Below are 24,018 nucleotides of genomic sequence, written 5' to 3'. Positions count from 1 at the left end.
TGCTGGAGAGGAAGGTCTTATATGGCCTTCAGGCAGGCAACAACAGCTGTCATTCTGTCCAGGCACCCTACATGCACTCTTTAGAGGGCCTGTGTTGAGAGAGCCAAATCGGTCTTTTTTAGCAGTGGCTGAAGCCCGTCTGATCCCAGGGCCAGGCTTTGTGGAGAGCTCTTGTCATTGGCTTTCTCAGGCGGTCCAGTAATCCATGTGTGCCCAAGCTGGGAAACTGGATCGCGGTGTGGAAAGAAGGCCCCTGTTTGATGCCGATCTCCACGTTAATGACATATGAGCCTCTTCTCTAATCCAGCTCAGTGTGGTGGAAATGCAGGCGGCTAATGGTGACCTGACTTGGGAAGGGGGCAGCTGGGGAAAAACAATAGTTTAGGGTTATATCAAACCACAAAGGTCCTCTCGTTTTTCTCGACATTACGCTTCTCTGCTGGAATGCAACTGTGGGAACGGGGTTGTTTAACAGATCACGATTTCAGAATGGTGGAAGATACATCTTTTGAAAATGTTAGGGCATGTTGAAAACTCTGGTAGAAAACGCATACAGTACTGTGCAAAAGTATTCGAAAATATTGGAAATATGTACAAAATATTCAGAAGAAAATTACTTTTGGAATCAAAAGACTAGCATCAAAAGATTGTGTTAATTATGACATTTTTAGCACCAAGCAACATTTAATATGCTTCAATATCAAGCATCTTTTAGCCTTTCTAAGAGTTTTTCTTTAGATTTAGCATGTTCTATCTTTCTTTTTTCTTTCCATGTGAATCTCATACTACCTACAATATGCCTACTGTGTATGATATTCAGGTCTGAACTCTGTGGAGGCCATTTCATGACTGTCTTTTTTGTTTCATCAGCTATTTTTCTTTCCAAATATGATTTCATTGGGTGTTTTTGGGATCATTGGAATGCTGAAAAATGAAACCATTACAAATTTGGTGCTTTCTAGTAGGAATTGCAAGACAATTTAAAACCTTGTCTGTTCTTTTCAGCATTCACAATCCCATCAATTCTGGCCATAATTGACAACAGCCCTGGCAGAAATGCAAATCAAACCAAGACAGAAACTCCAGTATTTTTCTTTAATTCTTTGATTTTCTTTAGCTTTTTCTTTCATATACAGTTGAAGTCAGAATTATTACCCCCAACCCTCAACACCAACCCCCCGCCCCCCTTCCCCCCTGTGTTTAAAGGGCCATGAAACAGTGGGAGTGTCTATTTGGGCACGCGCGAGTTTCAGAGTCAAAATACACACATACAGGAGAAAGTGATGGTGTTTAACCTACATGGACATCTGTAGTCGAATTATTTGCCAAATTATTAAATGTTGGACTTTAACTGCAGTTTGGCTCTTTCATTCAGGGAGTTCATTCATGCCCCTCGCGACAAACAAGATATTTGATTCGAGGAACTGCTGTAAGCGTGTATTTTTCATGCAATGTTTGATACCGCACAGCGAATGAGAGAAAAAAAAACCTCCGCATTTCCCGAAAACTTAGATGCACACAACAGGTAGCGTCAGAAAGTCGCGTGTGTTATTCCGGTCACAAAATGCGATTAAAAACCCTACACGAGGTTAAAGTTTGGTTGTGGTGCTAACATGTTTACACTCGGTGCAATAGTTAACTTAGTTCGATACGAACACACTGAATAAACAAAGAGCGCTGGTCGCTCACTTACCAAATCTGTAGAAACAGGACAATCACCAGCAACTAGAGCCGCGTCTTTAATAAGAGAAGACTACAAGCGAATCTGGATCTCAGCGTTTGCAGATGAGAACAGCTCTCAGGTAAACAATAATCCTTAGACACGTAAGTTATTGTTGTCGAGCGTCGCATACACTGTTAATTCACACGTGACTCCAGATGAGCTCTCACAAAGAGAAAATGAAAACAAAACTTAACTGCAGCAAGCTATAAAAGCAACACTTCACGCTTGTTTTGCCAATACAACGTGGCGTCTCTGTTGTGTAAACACGGTGACAGTAATGAATATTAATGAAGTTGCACAATAGAGCGCGCTGATTGGTTTGAAACAACCCTTACTCATGCATTAATGCAACACACTGTAAGACGTAATAAGACACACTCTGGCTCAGACGTCCAGTCTGCACGCTGGAATACAACGCTATTATGTCATGGCCGTGACGCAGCTTCAAAAATTCGTTTCAAACCGGAAGTACGAATTTGCTTGAAATAACGCAAAAACAACCAATTTACACTTTTTTTGTGAAATATAAGTGTCCTAATAGTGTTTTTAGCAGTGTGGGACACATATACGACTGTCAACAGCTCAAAAAATGTGATTTGGTGTTTCGTGACCCTTTAATAATGTTTTTTATTTTTATTTTTTCTGGAGAAAGTCTTGTTTGTTTTATTTCGGCTAGAATAAAAGCAGTTTTAATAAAAAAAAAAAAAAAACATTTTAAGGTCAAAAGTATTAACTCCTTTAAGCTATATTTTTCGATAGTCTACAGAACAAACCATCATTATACACTAACTTGCCTAATTACCCTAACCTGCCTAGTTAACCTCATTAACCTAGTTAAGCCTTTAAATGTCACTTTTAGCTGTATAGAAGTGTCTTGAAAAATATCTAGTGAAATATTATTTACTGTCACCACGGTAAAGATAAAATGAATCAGTTATTAGAAATGAGTTATTTAAACTATTATGTTTAGAAATGTGCTGGAAAAAAAATTGCTCTTGGTTAAACAGAAACTGGGGAAAAAATTAAACAGGGTGGCTAATAATTCAGGTAGGCTAATAATTCTGACTTTAACTGTATCTTAAACAAGTAGACCCAAAACATCCAACTAGAACTTTTATTTTCTAATTGTGTTTTTAATAAAGAGAATGAGAAGTAATATATAATATCAATATATCCTCACTAAAACAACAAATGTACTGGTGGCCTAAGACTTTTGCGCGGTGCTGTATATGGACTCAATCGATTTTAAAAAGTTTACATTTTAATTGCAATCATTCGCTATGTTTCCATCCAAAAATGCGAATGAACTTTACGCGCAGATCTGGATGATCGCATAAAAGACGTGCAAATAAAGCAGCGTTTCCATTTAACGAGTCAAAGCGAACAAAATCGTCACATTCTGATTAACTGGGGCCAAATATCAACAGTAAAAACTGAATTTGCTGCAGTAGGAGACGCTGCATCAATCTTTTCTTCATCTAATAAATCACTTGCACCTCAGAAAGCAATCCTGACATGCAGTGAATGCGCGGTGGCGTTCGAAGGTTTCAGACGCGGAGCACAGATGCACTTGATTCTTGAGGCCATTAATAATATAATAACACTAATACTTAAACGGTAAGGCGTTTTAGAATGACCAAAACAACAGTTCAGATGGTTTATAATGTGCTCGGCCTGCTGGTTTGTCCATTCACACACATTTTTATTATCACATGATCTCTTTTAACAAAAGCACATGACCTTCTTTAATGCGCATATTGATATTTGTGCGGTAAAAGTGTTTCCATCGTAGTTTATGGGCATCTTTTCTTATCGAATAAAAAGTTTATCCAACTCAGTTATGCGCATACATTTTTTATGCGCATTTTCAAAATGTATGCGCATCATGGCGTTTCCATCCGTTCCGTTTTTTTTTTTTATGCACATCTGCAAAATGCGCATAAAAATAGATGGATGGAAACATAGCTACTGTCACTGTTAAAATCTAGATAACTCACCCATATTAAAACACAGGATATCACTGTAAAATTGTAGTGTTGAAATAAAGAAATGCTTGATAATCCAGTTTATTGAAATGTATTTTTAGTTTTGTTATCTTATTATTCTTTTAATAAATTATTTTACCTTGCCTAAAGTGAAAGTTGTCATCGATTAGCTGCGCTAATGTACTTTTGGTTACTTACTAGAGAAGAGTCGTTCTTGAACGATTCGTTCATTTTGAACGAATCTTCAATATGACTCAGGAGCTAAGAGTCCTCTCGGGGAGTAATTTGTTCATCCGCGTGTGTGCACATTTGTGCAGGTCGTATCTTTCATTTCAAATCTTTTGAGCCGTTCATCATGGAAAGGCAGAAGCCAATCATTTGCGTTTAGAGCCGGAAAGAGAATTTATCCTTTCCTCTCTCGAGTCCTCTATTGGGTTTGAGTCATTCATTCATCAGGGGCCAATCATATGGGTTTAGAGTCGGAAAGAGAATTGATCTGTTCATCTCTCGAGTCCTCTATCAGGTCTGAGTCGTTCGTTTACCACAGGCCAATCATATGCGTTTAGAGCCGGAAAAAGAATTGATCCGTTCAACTCTCGAGTCCTCAGGTTTGAGTCATTCTGTCACGTGATGAACGGAGACTCAAGAAACACAAGACTCGAAAGGTGAACTAATCATCATGGCTCCTATCGGCTCAGACTGAACATTGGTTAAGATTATCGCTGCGTCCCAAATGGCACACTATACACACTCAACAGCATAGTATATGTTTGTAGTGTCAACCCAAACGGCACACAAATGTTTTTTTACTAAGCGGAAATTCAAACCGTTTCCCTAATGACGTTTGACGGTTGCCAAATCAGTGAAATAAACGACCGAATTATCAAATAATACCTGCCGTGAGTATAACCGCATTCACCATCGGGAGGCGCTATAATCACTCTCGTAGGAAAATTTTGCTTTCACCATCCAAAATAAATAAAGTTATTCAACATGTGCGTCCGATAGCTCCGCCCCTTCCTCTACGTAAGCAAACCTGCGGTCGTTGAGTGCGTGAAGTGTCCATCATTACACACTTCATTTTAACGGCTGAATGAGTGCATCATCCGGGTAATTAAAGTGCACTTATTATTTTTAGAGTTTTTAGTGTAAACACTACTTACACTATTTATACTACAAAATGGCGTAGAATAGTGCATAAGTATGCGATTTGGGATGCAGTTTATATGTCTGTCAGTGTAATGTGAACGAATCACTGACATTTGAAGACATGAAGAGGTGAGCTGAGAAAAGAGTCAAAATACCTTCATAGACAAAAGAGCAGGTAAACATTGAATTTTTATTTTCTCCTTCTTATAGTATTCTGTTTCTGACTTATTTGTCGTGTGATCAACCTTTTGGGCTAGTTGTAAATGTAAAAGCAATTTGTAACGTTTTATTAATATTTTGGCAAACTGAACCAAATGAACAAAATGACTCGAAAAAAAGATTCGTTCCTCTCGATGATTTAGACTTAAAGATCCGAGTCAGTAACATGATCCAAACTTCCCATCTCTATTACTTACTGATATCCAGTGGTCTTCATTCAGTGCAATGGAAGTGCCATATTCTTGTATATTTAGTTAGATTGAATGGTAACTTGGGGCAAGTTTGCAGTCTCTGGTCATTTAGTGATGATATCAGTTCCCTTTGCAGTTGGTTTTGTTGATGGGCTAGTGCTACTACTCTCATCCAGTGTCCTTTGACGCACACGACTGTTGACACTATCACTGGCATTTGACCCAAAGATGGTACTTTAAACTTGTTGTGCTTCTGTAATCACTACAATAAGTGCACACAAATCTAAGCGTCCATCCGGATGCTTTTTACAAAGATTCTTGCCATTCTTTCATCTGCGTTGTGACCTGATCCACCATATATTTAATTATCTTATAATATTCAATGATGGCAAGAAACTTGGGTCAAACCTTATCAAATGATTAATTTGTACAAGTATTAATACATATTATTACAATATTAGCTGTATAATGTGCAAGTTTATGGGCAATGCGAAGTGACATATACACTCCCAAACCTTTGATTGTAGTATTAGTATTTAATTTTTTTTTATTGAGCAGATTAAGTACATTATTATTATTATTATTATTATTATTATTATTAACAGTAAGTACATAACATATATGAAATACATGGTATGGTTTAAACATACAGAATAATAAGAGAATAGAGTTATGTAAACAACCAAAACAAAAATATTGTTCTGATTGAACCATGAAGTCTTATGGTCCGTGTTTTGGATGTTTTTTGGACCCTAAACGAGTCAAGAACCTTGTTGCCTATGGAGGATAAAGGAGCTCTTGGATTTCATCTAAAACAGTGGCTCTTAACCCCCGGGCTGTGAACCGGTACCGGTGGATCAATTGGCAACGGGCCGCACAAGAAATCATCAATTATCTTTGTTTTATTTATTTTCTGAGTCTAAACGATTTTTTATTTTGAAAATTGACCATATTCTCTCGCTTACATCTGGGGCACTTGAGCACCAAACTTTAACCGACAAGCACAAAATGAGTGAGAATGGTCTTTGGAAAGTTACTTTGCTAAAGGGAAAAGGCCCTGTGAAGGATCCGCAAACTCCCAAGAAATGGATCCACAAGCCATTTGTCAACAAATCAAGTGAAGATCAACTGCTGGAAATCGCAAATGATGGCGGATGTTTTGGGACTTTTCTCATATTGTGTCTTCTAGAGTTTGCGCAAGTTCATTATTTCTAATAGACGTGTGCGGCTTGTGCGCGCAAATGGTGTGACAGGCTTGCGCCTTCCAGACGCCCCCAGTTGAATGAATACTGAGAGTGCACTGCAAGTCACGTGACAAAAACTTACCGATCAGCTTCCACTTGTGTGGAATATACACTTTTCGGTTGACTAATTACCTCAGACAAACATCCAAACTCTGCAGTGCTTTGTAATTTTCTCCATAAATATAACTTTTATCCAAGTGATAGCAATGCTTCGTCAGCTTGTCATCTTCTGAGAAAAGGGTTAAGGGTTGCCCACAAACCAGCCCCTACTCCTGTTCTGCGGTAAAATTGTCAAGGGTTGACCGGTCCGCAGTAATAAAATGGTTGGAGACCACTGATCTAAAATATCTTAATTAGTGTTCAGAAGATGAACAAAGTTCTTAGCTGTTTGGAAAAAAAACATGAGGTTGAGTAATTAATTACAGAAGTGACATTTTTGGGTGAACTATTTCTTTAACAATGACTATTTTCGTTTCTCAGTGAACCATTGGTTCTGTTTCCAACATGCATGAAGGACAAAGACAAACAGTGTGTTTTGAATTATCGTCACAGAGTCTGTTGGTTTCACTTATAAGTCCCTTGATTGATCTTGATGGATAAATTGTGCTGGATTTATCTGCATTCCCCAAACCTCATGTTTAATTATGGTGGAGGGATCTGGCTCGGTGAAAGCGGAATAAATCTCCAAGATTCCTAAGAATTACATCAATGTGGAAAGGATTAGAAACAAACAAGCACACTCCGGATTGATTACTGTCAGTAGGGTTTTTAAAAGGGCTCTGCTGTTGTTTACTGAAGTGGGTGGACCTGCAGGGAATGAGTAATGCTAATTAAGCACCACTTAAGATTTCAATTTAGATGCTGGAGAATGGAAATAAAGCAACAAAAGTTGCTTACATTTTCCTTCTTAATGTTAAAATTAGCATCAAAATTCAACATGTTGCTCAGAATTTTGTAGTTTGAGGAAAGACTCATTAGAACATCTGTTTTCAGTCTCACTTGTGTGTGAAATACTAGTGTTTTGTTACAGTTACGCAAAGCTAAAGGCGTCTGTATTGTGTTCTATTGTCATAGTCCTCAATCATTTGGGTAAAATGGCTAACGTGCTCTTTTTTTTCTTCAGGTAGACACATCGCCTGTGGTCCCTTTGTCATGCTTTGCTCGGTCTGAGCATGTGTACAGTACAGTCAGCCTCATATTATCGCACAAAGCGCGCTGTTTTAGATCTTCCGTGAAATAGTTGAAATTAAATAGGTCTGTATTTAGGGAACAATGCGAAGGGTGTTGTCTGGTATTATTCGGAGACCGCTGAGAGTTTTTTCTCGACCCCACGGCTTGACATTGAAACCTCTCCTCGGGTTTCACTCATGATCTAGATTTGCGCATGCACACAGATCGCTTTTCTGAGAACATGTCTGGGTTATATTTCACCCCGAAATCAAAAGAAGGAAATATGCCATTATATTGTGCTCAAGAATGTGAAGCTTATGGGGGAGGATCTGTAAAATCGGCACTAGTTTTGTTTGCTCCTTTTTGACACATTATTTTATTTGTATACATACAAAATCTGGGGTTGTGCATGTTTTTTTTTATGATTTAGGCTTCATTTACATTGAATGCAGTTATGTTTATTTGAAAGTTTTTTACTAATATTATGCAAAGCATCATCTGAATCAACTTGATATAATTCAGAAATAATTGGTCAAGGCAGATCGCTGCAAAAATGATTATTATTTTTGTTTAAAAAATACGTATGCTGCTTAATAATTTCATGTAAACTGCTATGTATTTCAAGATTATTAATATAATTATATATATATATATATATATATATATATATATATATATATATATATATATATATATATATATATATATATATATATATATATATAATATAATTATATAATATCAATAGAATTATTAATACATTTTATAAGACAAGTATTTTATTCATATTTTAAGAATGTTTAAAAGCATCAAATAGTTTTTTGTAACAATGTGACATTTCTTTGTCAATATAATGTATTGTTTTATGTAAGATAAAAAACCCGTACTATCTGTACAACATTTATCTCTTTATTTTATGATATATAATTTATTAATACAATATGAAATCCATAAAATATGCATTCTGTTTAAAATTACTATGAAAAATGTAATTATTTATTAATATATTGAGTTTATAATATTATAATGTTTATTATTTATTTTTTTATTATTTTTTTTATTTATTCATTTATTTATATTTATACAACCCCAAATCAGATTGGGACAGTTTGGAAAATGCAAATAAAAAAAGAAAGTAGTGATTTCCATGCTTTAACTTGTATTTCATTGCAGAAAATACAATGGACATAATTTAATGTATTCTTCATGATTTTTAAAATAGTTTTTCAAAGTAAACACATATTTCAATTTTGCTTCTTGCAACACATTTAAAAAAGTTGGAACAGTAAAACCACTTTTTATTGTTGTCATTCCTTTTCCAACATACATGTAACTCAAAGTGCCTCACAAACAACATTAAATAGACTAAATAAACTTGTCACATATACTCAGATAAAAGCATTCATGTACATAAAATATAAGCATATATCCACATGATCACGCACACTATAGTCCTTATATATGCAAGCACACCACACATACACACATAAACCTACAACAATATAAATAAAATGCATACACCTTAAAAACTTGTGTATTCATACGCAATTTTAAAAAGATGTGTCTTAACACGCTTTTTTAAAAACATGAATACTAGGGGATTCTTTCACTTCAAGAGGGAGACAGTTCCAAACTTTTGGAGTATAATAGCTAAAAGAAGTGTCGCCAGATCGCATCAGGTTTACAGAGTAAAATTCTAAAAGTCCAGCGCTAGAAGAGTGTAGCAAACGGTTAGGGTTATATTTTGATAAACAGTCGGAAATATAGGAAGGTGTCATGTTGTGAAGTGCTTTATAAACCAATAAAAGAATCATAAAATCTATTCTTTGGTGCACAGGTAACCGGTGTAATTTTATTAATACGGGTGTGATGTGCTCTCGTTTCTTCAATTTCATTAAAACTCTTGCTGCTGCATTTTGTATCAGTTGCAACTTCATTATAGAACCCTTAGGTAAACCAGTATAAATAGCATTGCAATAATCAAGCCGAGAGAATATAAAAGCATGAATTAATTTCTTGGCATCATCAAAAGATAGGAAAGAACAATTTTTTTTTTAGATGTAAAGCTCATTGGGCTCAACACAAGATCAACATTCACCGCATGATCGCTGTCATCGGAATTATTGTTTGTAACTTTAGGTGGGTTTGCAAACACGTGTATTTTTCATTGCGTCTACCTTAAACTTCAGCCGTTTGCATTTCTCGCAATCACAGAAGCTCAGAAGCACGCAAGTGATCTTGGGTACAGCTGAAAAGTGCGAGCGTGTTGCCTCATGTGCGTGTCTCTTGTTTGGAAATAAAATAACAATCTTGCCTGCAGGTCGCACACCAGAAACGCAGCTCGGCGATGCTCAGTGTCGCGCCACGCAGCGCCATGCATTTTAGAATTCTAAACATGGGTTTCTATCAGGGTACACACAACAGTGCTTCAAGTCGGCGGCTGTCCGTGGCGCATAGCCACAACTTGTGACACTTTATATTTCTGCCGCACCACAGAGTGCCATCTGAATAGTTTCATTTTTAAAAAAGCGCACAGTTGGCTGTAAAACTATACAAAGACACATGTACGGCTGAATGCTGGTTTACTTACTCATGTTGCTTCTCTCTGTCTGCCTGTCTGTTGCCAAACACAAAGCAGGGGAGCTCTTGGCTCTGCCCCCTTGTTATGTTAGGCGGGAAGTCAAAACAAATTTTCATGTGAAGCAACACACCCCTAAAACAGCGAGCTGTGTACACACACCCAAAATAACACTTTTTAACACATTCTAATAAAAAAATCTGAACTGTGTGTTGAACTGAACCAAAACTGGCACACTCAGAAGAACCATAATATTAATATTAAATCATAAAAAAGGGGTAAATTAGGTGCCCTTTAAAAGTGGACCACACATTCTCTATTGGAAATAGGTTGGGACTGCAGGCAAGCCAGTCAAGTACCTGTATCTTTTTCCACCGCAGCTGGGACTGTGAAGAATGTGTGCAGAATGTGGTCCCTGGATAGAAAGGCAACATACTGTGCTCCAAAATCTCTATGTACTTTTCAGCATTAATGTTGCCATCACAGAAGAGTGCAAGTTATCTTTGCCAAGGGCACTTGACCATGACAGACCCTGGCTTTTGGACTTGTTGCTGGTAACAGTCTGGATGATTGCATTTCTCCCCAAAATACCTGAAATGCTGATTCATCTGACCACAGTACAGGTTTCCACTGTTGCCTCTGAGCCCAGATAAGTCGACAGCACTTCTGGACACTGTTAACATAGGGCTTCCTTTTGGCATTGTACAGTTTTAACTAGCATTTGTGGAACTACGTATTGTGGTACTTGCCAGAGGTTTGCCAAAGTAGTCCCAAGCCCATGTGGTGATGTTGCTTATAGATGAATGAGGATTCTTGACAAGTCGGAGATTACGGTTGTTCAGCTTAGGTTTGCACCCTTGTCCTTTACACATAAAAATTCTTCAGATTCCTTGAGTCTTTTAATGATGTTCTGCACTGTTGAAGATGAAATATCCTAATGTCTTCATATCTTTCTTTGTAGAGCATTGTTTTTTAACCATCTCTATAATTTTCTCATGTATTTGTTGGCAAACTGGTAATCCTCAGCCCATTTTTGCTCCTGAAGGACTAGACCAGGGATGGACAAACTTGATCCTCGAGGGCCGGTGTCCCTGCAGAGTTTTGTTCCAACACTAGTCAAACACACCCGAACAAACTAATCAGTGTCTTCAAGATCACTAGAAATCTATAAGCAGTTGTGTTTGATTAGAGTTGGAGCTAAACTGTGCAGGACACCGGCCCTCCAGGACCGAGTTTGCCCATCACTGGACTAGAACTTTCTTGGATGTTGCTTTTGTACCAAAAAAAAGTCAAAGCTAACATAGAAATCACTACTTTCTTTTTTTATTTGCGTTTTCCATACTGTCCCAACTGTTTCTGATTTGGGGTTGTGCTTTTATTTTATAATGTATGTCAGTATTTTAACAACAATTGCATTATTAAACCTTTTTTTTAAGTGGCTTTTCAATTTTAGGGACTTTTTTTTAAAGGTCTTTTTTTTTTTTTTTTTTTTTTTTTTGGTGTTCCGCATACCACAACCTTTCAACATCACTACATCTCACACACACTTCAGCCTGAAGAGATGCCTGACAAAACCTCTGCAATAAACTCCCAATAAACCAACAATGGGCGTCCCCGTGGGCCTTTCTGATTCAAATACTGAGCCCTTCGGGGGCCCCGAAGCAGAAGGCTGTCCATTGATCCCGTGAGAGTCAGTGAGATTATTGCCTGTGTAAGATAGACTCTCTCAAAAGGAGCTTGGCCTTTGTTCAGCACACACACACACACACTGTGATCATTATTTCATCTCAGCCTCTTGTTAGTCCACATTGGTGCTTTTCTTCAGCCCTTCCCTTCCTCAGTAGTGAGATATCTCGTGTTAATCCTCGCAGGAATGTGGCTTTGGCTATGGGGAGGATGCCCAGTGTGTGCCCTGCAGAGCCAGTCGCTTCAAAGAGGACCGCAGCCTGCAGAAATGCAAGCCCTGTCTGGACTGCTCGCTGCTCAACCGCTTCCAGAAGGGGAACTGCTCCACTACAAACAACGCCGTGTGTGGAGACTGTCTGCCCGGGTGAGTGAGTCACACACACATACATATAGTGTAAAGGAAGATGGGCGTTTCTCAAACTTAAAGCCATAGGAACATTCACTTGCCATTCGCAAGTTTTTCCAAATCTGTTTGGAGTTTTGTTTTTCTTGAACAAAAAAGAAGATATTTTGGAGAATGTTGAAAAGCGCGTTAGGGTTACACTGTTAAAAATTGAGTGCGGAATCTACAGTAACTTACTGATAGCAGTTCGCCAGTTACTTACTGTAAATCAATTACAGCAAAAATACTGTATTTACATTTACAGCTCTATTTATTTTGCTGTATATTTACACTATTGTGTATCTTTACTGTAAAACAGACTAATATTCATAATGCCACTTTAAAATACGGTAACATGCTGCATAACAGTCCTACAGTAAAATACAGTTCATATTACAGTTCATTACTGTGTAATATGTAAAAATCTTTAACAGTGAAGGGTTGAGACCAGCAAATACTATGGAAGTCAATGGCTCGAGGTTTCTGGCATTTTTCAAAATATCTTCTTTTGTGTTCAACAGAAGAAAGAAGTTCAAACAAGTTAAGGGTGAGTAAATGATGTCAGAATGTTTATGTTTGGGTGAACTATCCCTTTAAATCAGTCTACGTCACTCTAAAAGAGACAGTTTAGCAGGAAATCACAATTTGTTGTTAATTTTCTTAACTCAAGCAGGTTTAGAGCAAGTAAAGTGTGAGTAAATGTCAGAGTTTTCGTTTTTTTGGTGAACTATCCCTTTAAATAAGTCTATACGGCACACTAAAAGAGACAGTTTGGCTGAAAATTTTAATTTGGTGTTAATTTTCTTTACTCGAGCAGGTTCAGAACAAGGAAAGTGTGAGTAAATGGGTGAACTATCCCTTTGAATCAGTCTATACAGCACTCTAAATCAAACAGTTTAGCAAGAAAATTACAATTTGTTGTTAATTTTCTTAACTCAAGCAGGTTTAGAGCAAGTAAAGTTTGAGTAAATGTCAGAGTTTTCGTTATTTGGTGAACTATCCCTTTAAATAAGTCTATACGGCACACTAAAAGAGACAGTTTGGCTGAAAATTTTAATTTGGTGTTAATTTTCTTTACTCAAGCAGGTTCAGAGCAAGTAAAGGGTGAGTTAATGAAGTCAAAGTTTTATTGTTTTTGGATGAACTATGCCTTTAAATCAGTCTATACGGCACTCTCAAAGAGAGAGTTTGGCTGGAAATTAAAATTTGGTGTGAATTTTCTCAATTCTAGCAGGTTCAGAACAAGTAAAGTGTGAATAAATGTTGTCAGTTTTTGTTTTTGGGTGAACTATCCCTTTAAATAAGTCTTTAAGGCACTCTAAAAGAGACGGTTTGGCTGGAAATGAAAGTTTGGTGTTAATTCTCTCACTGCCAGTTGTGCGTTCAATGTGACTTTTTTTCCTTGATAGAATGTTAAAAAAAGATTTTGAAGTGAAATCATGGTTCTTGATCATTCATAAAATGCAAAGGATTAGGTGTTGCGTTGAGTGCCCAAAAACATTTTAAATTTATACCTGTGGCTCCTGATGATACAGGGAAATCGGTTTATGCTGTTCACTAAAAAGAACTGATTTAAAAGAATCATTCATTTTTGAGCCAGAACTCACTCTGGGGTGCGTTTCCAAAAGTCATCAATACAATTATATTTATAATTTGTGCCTTTCCAACGAACATTCGCAAACTGCGTCGCAAATTTGTGCGGTTAAACTACTCCTCTATAGCTGTAGTTCGAAGGATGTGTTCTATTCTGAGTTATCCCCCTATGCCGTATATTGTATCTTTCAACATTTGTTCAATATAAATTTCAACATCCATTTTGAATGATTAATAAAAAAGCGTAAAGATGTCTCTCCCACGTGTAATTACTGTAGCTTTCAAAGTTATTTTTTTTACAGTTCAGTTTTAGCGAACTTTAGATTGACAATTGCCATCCCTTTGTAGTGCAATTTAATATCATTTATAAGATTTTGAACCAGCCGCAGCACATACCAAAAGGTATAAGACCAAAAAAATAGTATTTCTGAAGCTAAATCCTAATTATGGAAACAAATACATTAAAGTAGTTTTTACACCATAATTTGGCCATATACAGTTGAAGTCAGAATTATTAGCCCCCCTTAGATTTTTTTATTTTCTTTTTAAATATTTCCCAAATTATGTTTAACAGAGCAGGGAAACTTTCACAGTGTGTCTGATAATATTTTATCTTCTGGAGAAAGTCTTATTTGTTTTATTTCGGCTAGAATAAAAGAGTTTTTAATTTTTTAAACACCATTTTAAGGTCAAAATTATTAGCCCCTTTAATCTAAATGTTTTTTCGATAGTCTACAGAACAAACCATTGCTATACAATTATCACTCTAACCTGCCTAGTTAACCTAATTAACCTAGTTAAGCCTTTAAATGTCACTTTAAGCTGTATAAAAAATGAAAAATAGCCAAATATTATTTACTCTCATCATGACTAAGATAAAATAAATCAGTAATTAGAAATAAGTTATTGAAACTATTGTGTTTAGAAATGTGTTTTCTATGTTAAACAGTAATTGGGGAAAAAAGAAACAGGGTGGGCAAATAAGTCAGGGGGGCTAATAATTTTGACTTCAACTATATGATTTATAAGCTATTTAAGATTAGCCTACATGTTTGCTATTGTAAGTGGTTTTATGTTTTAGAATAGAATAGGGAATATTCTCCATAATGTTTGTAAAGAAATATAGGCCCTGCATGTGGCATTCACATTAATATGGAAAACAAATGCACATTTTTACCAAAACTAATATTGGATTAAAAAAAAAAAAATGTGTATGCACGTGTAAAACATTGTGAGTAAATCATTTGTTAAAATGCAATGCAGATTTAATGCAAATCTTCTCTAAAGACGTTGTTACTCCGCCTCATTTAGAGCATCATTACAGATGTTTTACATTACAAATAGCATGGTTCAATCGACAAATCTGCGACAGAGCAACTACGATTTTGGGAAACACATCACAGCATCCAACTATGGTAGCTCAGCTGTGAGTTATGTCATTGTTTGGGAAACGCATGCCAAGACAGTTTGCAGAGGCTAAAGATTATAATATCACAAATATCGTTCAGTTTCTTTCACAGACATTTTAAAAGACCTCAGTGTATCATTTTAGTTTGGCGTTTTAAATATTTACAGTTTTTATCTTTAAAAAAGTGCTGGTAGCTATTTTACTTGTATCTTATGAATAACCAAAAAGCATAGCCTTACAGCCTAAAATCTTCAACTGAAGAAGAAAGTCGTCTGCAACTTGAATAACCTCGAGGAGAGCAAAATAAAAGCACTTTTTTTTGTGAATAATAAAGATTCAAATGGAAGATGATGAAGTGATGGCCTTTCAGTTGGATGTAGATCAACATAATAAAATATAAGTCTCAGCAACTTCCAGTTTAACATTATTCCAACCTTAAATATCATTGCCTTTAACTACATTTTCCTTGATGCTACTCAAAAACGTCAGCTAATGCCATAACTCTTTAGCTCTTCACTTCTGAATAAGATCAATCTTCACTACTTTGTTTGTCGACTTGCATTATATTATTTCTACATATCAACAATCCTAAATGTGCAGTTTGTAATGTTGATTCATAGCTTATAATGGTTTATTGAAAACAGTATATTACCTTAATAGCTGTAAATAGTTCATTTCAACCTATTTATTTATTTATTTTTTTCCAGAATTTAAAGCCCTTCAGATTTGTTTAAGACCACTTTTTAAATTCGTCTGACTAGAGTTACACACTTTATCCCTCCAGCCCAAAGTGAAGCAGAAGACTTCACTGTTTATAGTCCAGCTTAGGGAACTGATCTCTAGGCCTTCAACTGAGCCCAGACTTGCCCGGAAAGCTGAAACATGTCAAGTTTGAGAAGAGCTGCTCGTCTCGATCTCTGCGAGAGTTTACTCGTTTCTCTATAGCAGCATCCTGCTCTCGCCAGATGAGTTTCTTAATAACTGTTGATTACCCATAATTAAGTGCTTTGGCACAGTCAGACATGCTGAAGGCAACTCTTCACATTACTGTCACCGTTCGCCTACATCATTTGACAAAAATGTGTTCTTACGGCTGTTACTGTAAGCAGTGCTGCAGTCTCTGATGTTGAGTAATTATTTAAAGATTGACAATCCTTTCATGGTCATACACTGGTCCAGCAAGAACCAGTACGGAACCAGTATGAAGTAGCATAAACGAGGATAAAAACACACAGTGCGGACATAAGCATTCAACACGTCACCGTTTTTTTTTTTTTTCAGAAAACCTGTTTATAAAGGTGCTGTTTACTTGAATTTTCACCAGATGTTGGTAAGAATTTAAAAATTCATATACGCAAGGAAAACAAATGTAATTAGTTTACAAATGAAATTATGTGTAGCAAAATGAAATGACACAGGAAAAAAGATTGAACACATGAAAAGGGGAGGTGTGGAAAGTCAGTGAAAGCCCAGACAGCAGCTGAAATCTCTCAGTAGTTCTTCAGCAACCCTCTGCCCTTCGTCAATGTAAAGTAGTATCAGCTGTTTAACATCTACATTAGCAGGATGATGAAGATGAAACCAGAGTGGACATTGCAGTGAGACAATGATCCAAAACACTGCCAAGGAGACTCTCATAAGCTTTCAGAGAAAGAAAATCAAGCTGTAGAATGGCTCAGCCAATCACCTGACTTGAATCCGGTATAGATTACAAATTAAAGATCAGATTTGATAGACAAATCTCCCAGAACCATCAAGATTTCTGTGAAAAATGTCACCTGAGTAATGCATGTGACTTCATTCTCCATATCAGAGACGTCTTTAAGTCGTCTTCTTTTAGATATTGTGCTCTATTCAAAAAAGGGCGGAGCTACAAACGCCTATGCATCAGCATAGCGGCAGATTCAAAACAGTACTAACTGCTACTTCTCATTTAGGGCTGTCTATGCTAATGAGGGAGAGATTGTGACTAATGGGCGGTGCTTTCCCCCTCTGATTACACCTAGAGAGGGAGAATGACAATCAAAGTGTTTCTGCAGACTGTTTTTATGAAATTTGATTATTAAAAAAATGTATTTGTACCATTAGCGGCTGGCTATATTCACAAACTGTTGGAACACAACTGTGTTTAAACCACTGTAAAAGTGATTTTTGCGTAATATCCCAGATATCAAAGAATTCTGGCCCAGATTTGGCATAAATCTGGTGTGAGAAGGTCAACGGGGGTTATCAGGCAGGCCCACAGGATCAATGCGAAGACTCGTCTGTCACTGGGGTCTTACAGGAATCGGTCTCACACTCTTTGCTCTTCCATGACCGCCACAGCATCAGCTCAGGATACGGCCTGGTCCAGGATTATGGATGCCTTGATTATTGCAGTTTTTAATAACTGTAAATGGTTGTTTTGCTGGTTCTGATGTGTATTTCAGTGTCTGAAACCTTTATTTATTTGTTATCGAAAACACTGCAGGGTTCAGCGCTGAGGATTTTTTTTATTGGTCCGATCGGGCCAATGGTTTATTTTTTACTTTGCCCTACCAACATTTTCACTGGCCACATATATTAAATAATGTATCAAAAATAATGTTTGTAATTATTAAAATGTTAAAAATAATTTTAAATAATATTTTTAAAATGTATAATGAGCAAAATTATATGTAAACAAAACAAAAAGAGCAGTATGGAAAATGTGAAAGTATTTTATTTCTGTTCGAAATTATTTAACAAAAGGTGGCCTCAATCGGGCCAGTAATGATCCCGTTTACTGTCCCAAGCACCTCTCACACTGGCCCCGGGCCATCGGGTAGTCCTTATTGTTGAGCCCTGCACTGATAATTCGTCATTTATAACAAGTGCGGTGTGTGTCGCTCTGACCAGCGCTATGTAGTGAACTCATCAAGGGTTAATGAGCAGCCGCAGACTGAACTGTGAAGACAGGTTAAAAATTATATTGATTATTACAGGCTAATAATGTTGGTTAACAAGCGCCAGTTGTCATTCAATTAATATTCAAAATAAACAACCTTTAATTTTTGGTAAAGTATTTTCCCCATGTGCTATCCTGCTGTGCTGCTGAGGGGTAGAGGATATTTGCAGCACAAAGCAGTACAGAATAATGACGGATGTCGATCAAAGATTATGTAAAAGTCACAAGAATTCCTACATAACTGTTCACACTGCGGTTCACACATTGCAAAAACATATCAGATCTGTGTCTGATTTAATACCACATATGAAAGTGGCACAAATCGGAATTGAGAACATCAGATTCCATGCAGTTTGGGCTGTTCACACTGTCATGACCAAAAGAGATCTGAGTCACGTGTGGGCAAAAAAAAAAAAAAAAAATCAGGGCCACATTTGCGCGCTGTGTAAACGCAGCTTATTAGTAGGGCTGCACAATATATCGTTTCAGCATCAATATCGCAGTGTGATCATTCCCAATAGTCACATTGCAGGATCTGCAATGTCGAGTCTAGATTATAATGAACTGTTTGCATGTGTCTTTGAGGCCTGTGACTACATCAGCATTTTTAATAGCATTCTGGCATTGAAACCCTAATAAGATTTAATTTTATTGATTTTTTTATATAACTAAGACTATGCAGTAATATTTTACTGCTGATTATTTAATTACTGTACCTCAATACTGTAAAAGCAATAGCACATGTTTCTTTTCATTTATATCTTTTCTTTATTGTGTTTAGCTATGCTGATGCACCTACAGAATCATCCCAATCAATCATTTAAAATGATCAATTCTTTCCAAATAGAGTTATTTAAGTCATCTAGTGAAATTACATTAAAATCACAAATGTATATATAAATATATAATGTATTTTTCAATGATATATATATATATATATATATATATATATATATATATATATATATATATATATATATATATATATATATATATATATATATATATATATATATATATATATATATAGCAGAATTAATGAAATATGGCAATGTCAGATTCATCCAATATGGTGCGGCCCTGATTATTACACAACTCTCTGGAATGCTTGCTTCTGATTGGTCAATCATGACATTACAAAGGTATGTTGTGTAAGGGTTAAAAACACATTCCGGAGGACATTCTCTTGAAATTACATTGGAAAGTCACATTAAAAAGTCTCTTTTGATCAATTGTATGCACATTCAGTGAACCTGGTATCGGGTCTGTGACGTCATTAACTTTCACTTTAAGATTTAAAGGACTAGCATTGCATCATTGCATCGTTTGAGAGTGTAGAATCTATATTTTATGCACACATGCATCACTTTGGTTTTTATTCTACTGTACAAAAGCTATTTACACTTAAATACACAGTATTTTGGAGACCCGAGCTGGGCATTGAACATTGGTTCATTTTCATATGGTTCATATATGACACATGTACAAGTTATAGCTCAAATGAAAGCTCTTGCCAGTGCTCATACGGTTCTAGCATTCTTTTTACTGAATTATATTCACATATCAAACAGTTGCCGAATGAATCGCGGTGTTTCCATGGCGCAGAAGTGACAACAATACATTTATGATCAATAAACAGCCCCAGATAGCACAGACAGCTGTCATCTCTTACCTTATGCTGTGCTCTTCAGGGTCATTTCTCCTCTGTTTTTGAGGTGATGTGCATTAGTAATCTTTTTATAAGTCTGATGTGGTCCAAACACAGTGAATTATGTTTGATCAAACAAAGGAATAGTGAAATATGAAAACAATGATCGCTCCCTGTGGCTTGAATAGCACCTCTCATCAGTTGGAATACAACAACTTTTGCATAGATCATGGTAGAGACATTTTTCTTTTTTCCTATGATTACAGAAATGTGCAGGAACCACCAAAATTAATGACAGCACGCTAGACCACACAGAAAGAGGTACACTTTCAAATTTGAGTTTATAAAAAAAATACAAAAAGCACCTCTTTTTTTAGGTGTTTATTATAACACAGACAACATATACAGGTATTTGAAACACTTTCAATAGTGTTTTATGAAAATTCATAGGGTTTTCTTTAAAATGATACCATATTTTTGCATTTACACCTCTGCATGATTTGGGAAGCTTTTAAATTTGGATAGGCAAAATCCAGGCGGAAATCCCAAAATAGCACTGGAGTTTATGGTGCTGTGTGGAAGTATAAATTAACTGTATTCATTTAATTCAAAGTTTTGAATTAATTACAAATTTAAAGGAACATTTCACCCAAAAATAAAATTATTGTACGCATATGATTTTCCTTCTTCTGTTGAACACAAAATAAGATATTTTAAAGCCAATGACTTTCATGTCATTTAATTCTCTTAATAGATTATTGAATGAATTAGTAAGTGAAACGGTTAAGATGAGCAGTTTTAACATATATATGAAATCACTCTTTCAGGTTTTACAGAAAGACAAAGTTACGTGGATTTCAGGATATGGAGTGTATCCCGTGTGGAGATCCACCACCACCATATGAAACTCACTGTAAGCACTTTTATTCATTACATTTGATGATTTTTATTCCTCAGGTATAACGGTCAAGATATTCGATCTTATTATAATTGAATCAGAATTCCTGTATAAATTAATGTTAAAGTATTTAAATGTTTTATTAACCAGAAAGTACATATCCTGTCATTGTTTACATTTGTTCTGTAAAATTTTAGCAATTATTATTATTATTATTTTAAATAGTGAGTTTTTTTTTTGTTTGAAAACAAAAGAATTGTTCATAGTTGTTCAGAAAACACCTGAACAGCGGTAAATAATACCAAAACCACACTCTGTAAAACCTCCTATAGAAACACTTTGTCTCTCTCTCTTACTCTCTCTCTCTCTCTCTCTCTCTCTCTTATATATTTATATTATACATATATGTTGTCACAATAAACAAGTTAATTAAAGAAAACGATTAATAAAAGTATTCAATAATAAATGATAAGAACCGAGAGCTTTATTAAGGGATAAGGGGGTTCAGCCTTTTTCTCTTATATGATGGCATGAGGACACATACTGTACTGCTAGATGGAGACACTTTTCATTTTCTCCCAAAATATAATGGAGTTTCTTTATATTTGTGGCTTGCTGGAATTGTGGTTGAATGAGAGCTACAGTATGTGTGTGAAGTAAGCATCTCTGATATTTGCTGCAGTGAGTGAGGAAATGCAGCTAATCCTCCACAACTCCAGCAGAGCAGTGTGGACACAGTCTGAGCTCTGGGCTCCTCCAGCTGCGCTTGTGTCGGCCCGTCTCCACACTCAGGCGGTACCGGCTCATCAGCTTTCTCTGACCGGGGCGCTTAATGTTGGTCAGATACGGGGCCAGTTCATAACCAGGTTTAATCTGGTGGAAGCACGCTAACTTTTGTTGTACTTTAGTTTGCCAATTGAGTTTATATTCCTCCTGGGTAATCATTTCTATTTCTTTAGTCTTTATATGTTGGGACTGGGTTTGTGAATTTAGTTGGTGTTTTTCCACCAGATAGAGCATGGGGTCGATGAGAGAGATAGAGTCAGAACTTTCCTGCTCTCTTCTGGATTTCTGACAGCAGAAGGGGACTGCCTAGTTCTGCTCTGCAACCAAGGCTAGGTGTGCTTCTGTGAACTCTGAGGATGATTTTGCAAAATTCCAGATTCCCATGATTATCTTTCCCAAAACCATTAAAGCACCTATCAACCTTCCAAAAACAGCCCAAAACTGATTCCGATGAGTTGTGCACCTTTATATTCAAGCTTTATATCGAAATACACTGCACCAGTTTGAATACGTGACTTTGTTTCAGGTGTTTAAGGCATCAGTTTACAATGTTCACGTTCACTTATGAAAAGACACGATCAGGCTGGTGATGACAGGTTATTTTGGGGTAATCCTTTAAAAGGGGTTGTCACACAAACAGTTGCATTAATAATAATCTGTGCGATGACGAGTCGCTCGGCGCTGGTGATTCACACTGCTGCGTTTTACAGTGCCTTTTTACAAGTCAGAACACAGGCTTGGGTCGTTGGAGGCTCTCAGTGGCATGGTAAACACAAAGCGCTGTATTGTTCTCCATTTCTCTGCGCTGCTAATTGGGCTGGCTTTACGGGAGAGACTCATCAAGAGCTCATGCTGCTGAAAATGAAGTGTGACGGCCAGAGTTTCAGATGCCCACAGCTGCTGGATTGTGTGGCTTTTGACTTTTGAGATGCTGTGCATAGAGATTTCAGGTCATTTCAAGAGTCTGAGCTCGGCGTGGAATCTGAACTCTGCCTTATGTTGTTTTTGGATTTGAAAAGTTTATAAAGTTTATAATAAGACACATGTGCCATCTGGGATTTATCAGATTTTAGCATTTAGTTTTTATAGTTAACATATATAAATATATTTATAAATGTATGTAATTTATTTCTTTAATAATTTATTTGTTTGTTTGTTTTTGTCATATGATATTAATTTTAAGAACTGCCAGAAAAGAAGAATAGTAACTGCCAGACAAATAAAATAAAAGGTAATGTACAATGTAACATAAAGAATATATATATATATGGACCAATTTATTTATTTACCACCAAAATAAATAATAATGATAATGTAACTAAGAATTCAAGAATACAAAAAAGTACTAAAAAATACCTATTTATTTATTTCTTTATTTATTATTATTTTAAAAATTTATTTATTTATGAGTCATATACATTTATTTTTAATAATTTGAAAATAATAATAAACAAGAATATCTGTTTATTTATGTATTTATGAATCAAAAAATATTTGAGTCATTGGAAAAATAAAGGATATTTATTTATTTATTTCCTTATAAGTAATATACATTTATTTATGAGTCATTGCTAAAATAATAGAATACTATTTATTTATTTGTTTGTTTCATTATCTATCTATTTATTTATTTACGATTATTATTAATTAATTAATTAATTTATGAGTTATACATTTTTATGAGTCATTGGAGAAAAAATGAAATAATATTTATTTATTTATTATATTTATTTATTTATGAGTCATAAACAAAAAAGAGAAAAATATTTATTTATTTATTAATTTATTAATCTATATTTATTTATGAGTCAAATAAATTTATTTATGAGTCATAAAAAATAGAGAATATTTATTTATTTATTTATTTATTTATATATGTATTTATGTATGTATTTTTTTTGTTTATTTTTATAGGAGTTTATTTTAGGAATTGCCAGACAAATAAAATTAAAAAGTAAACAAAGACTTAAAGAATACAAAGAAGTACCTATTTATACATTTTTATCAGTTATAGAAATTTCATTTAAGAGCTGCCAAAAATACATACAATAATATTAAATAGAATACAGAATTTAGGATTACAGTACAAAATAAAATACTTTGTATACTGAAAATGTTTTTTCTTTGTTGCCATACTTTAATAAATAGAATAAAATACAATTAAAACAAATCAAATTATGATGATGATGAAGATGATGTTTATGATAATGACGACTTTGTCAAATTGAAAGTGAAAGCAAGAGAATAATAGTGAACTCCGCACACAGCAAATCTCTGAATGCTAAATAATTGACATTAAAATAGGGGCTGTCATTTGTTAGAAAAGTATGAACAAGTTGCAGACATCAGAATAAGACATTTTGCTTAATTAGTGCCAATAATTGGTCAGTAACACTTCAGAATAATTATCCATTAATTCTACTAACATTAAC

General features: G+C 35.5%; 1 protein-coding gene across 6 annotated transcripts in view; it reads left to right on the top strand.

The window, feature by feature from the left end:
- tnfrsf19 (tumor necrosis factor receptor superfamily, member 19) overlaps positions 1-24,018 on the top strand; it is a 78,168-nt gene that overhangs the window by 21,065 nt on the left and 33,085 nt on the right. For all 6 annotated transcript variants that reach the window (XM_073923086.1, XM_073923087.1, XM_021481423.3 and 3 more), the window contains 2 exon segments: positions 12,131-12,309; positions 20,730-20,815. In XM_073923086.1, the coding sequence (XP_073779187.1) occupies positions 12,131-12,309; positions 20,730-20,815 (265 nt within the window).

Source organism: Danio rerio, chromosome 15 (genome assembly GCF_049306965.1).
Source record: "Danio rerio strain Tuebingen ecotype United States chromosome 15, GRCz12tu, whole genome shotgun sequence".
NCBI lineage: Eukaryota > Metazoa > Chordata > Actinopteri > Cypriniformes > Danionidae > Danio > Danio rerio.
The sequence above is the reverse complement of the archived record's forward strand: the minus strand, read 5'-3'. Positions and strand labels throughout refer to the sequence as shown.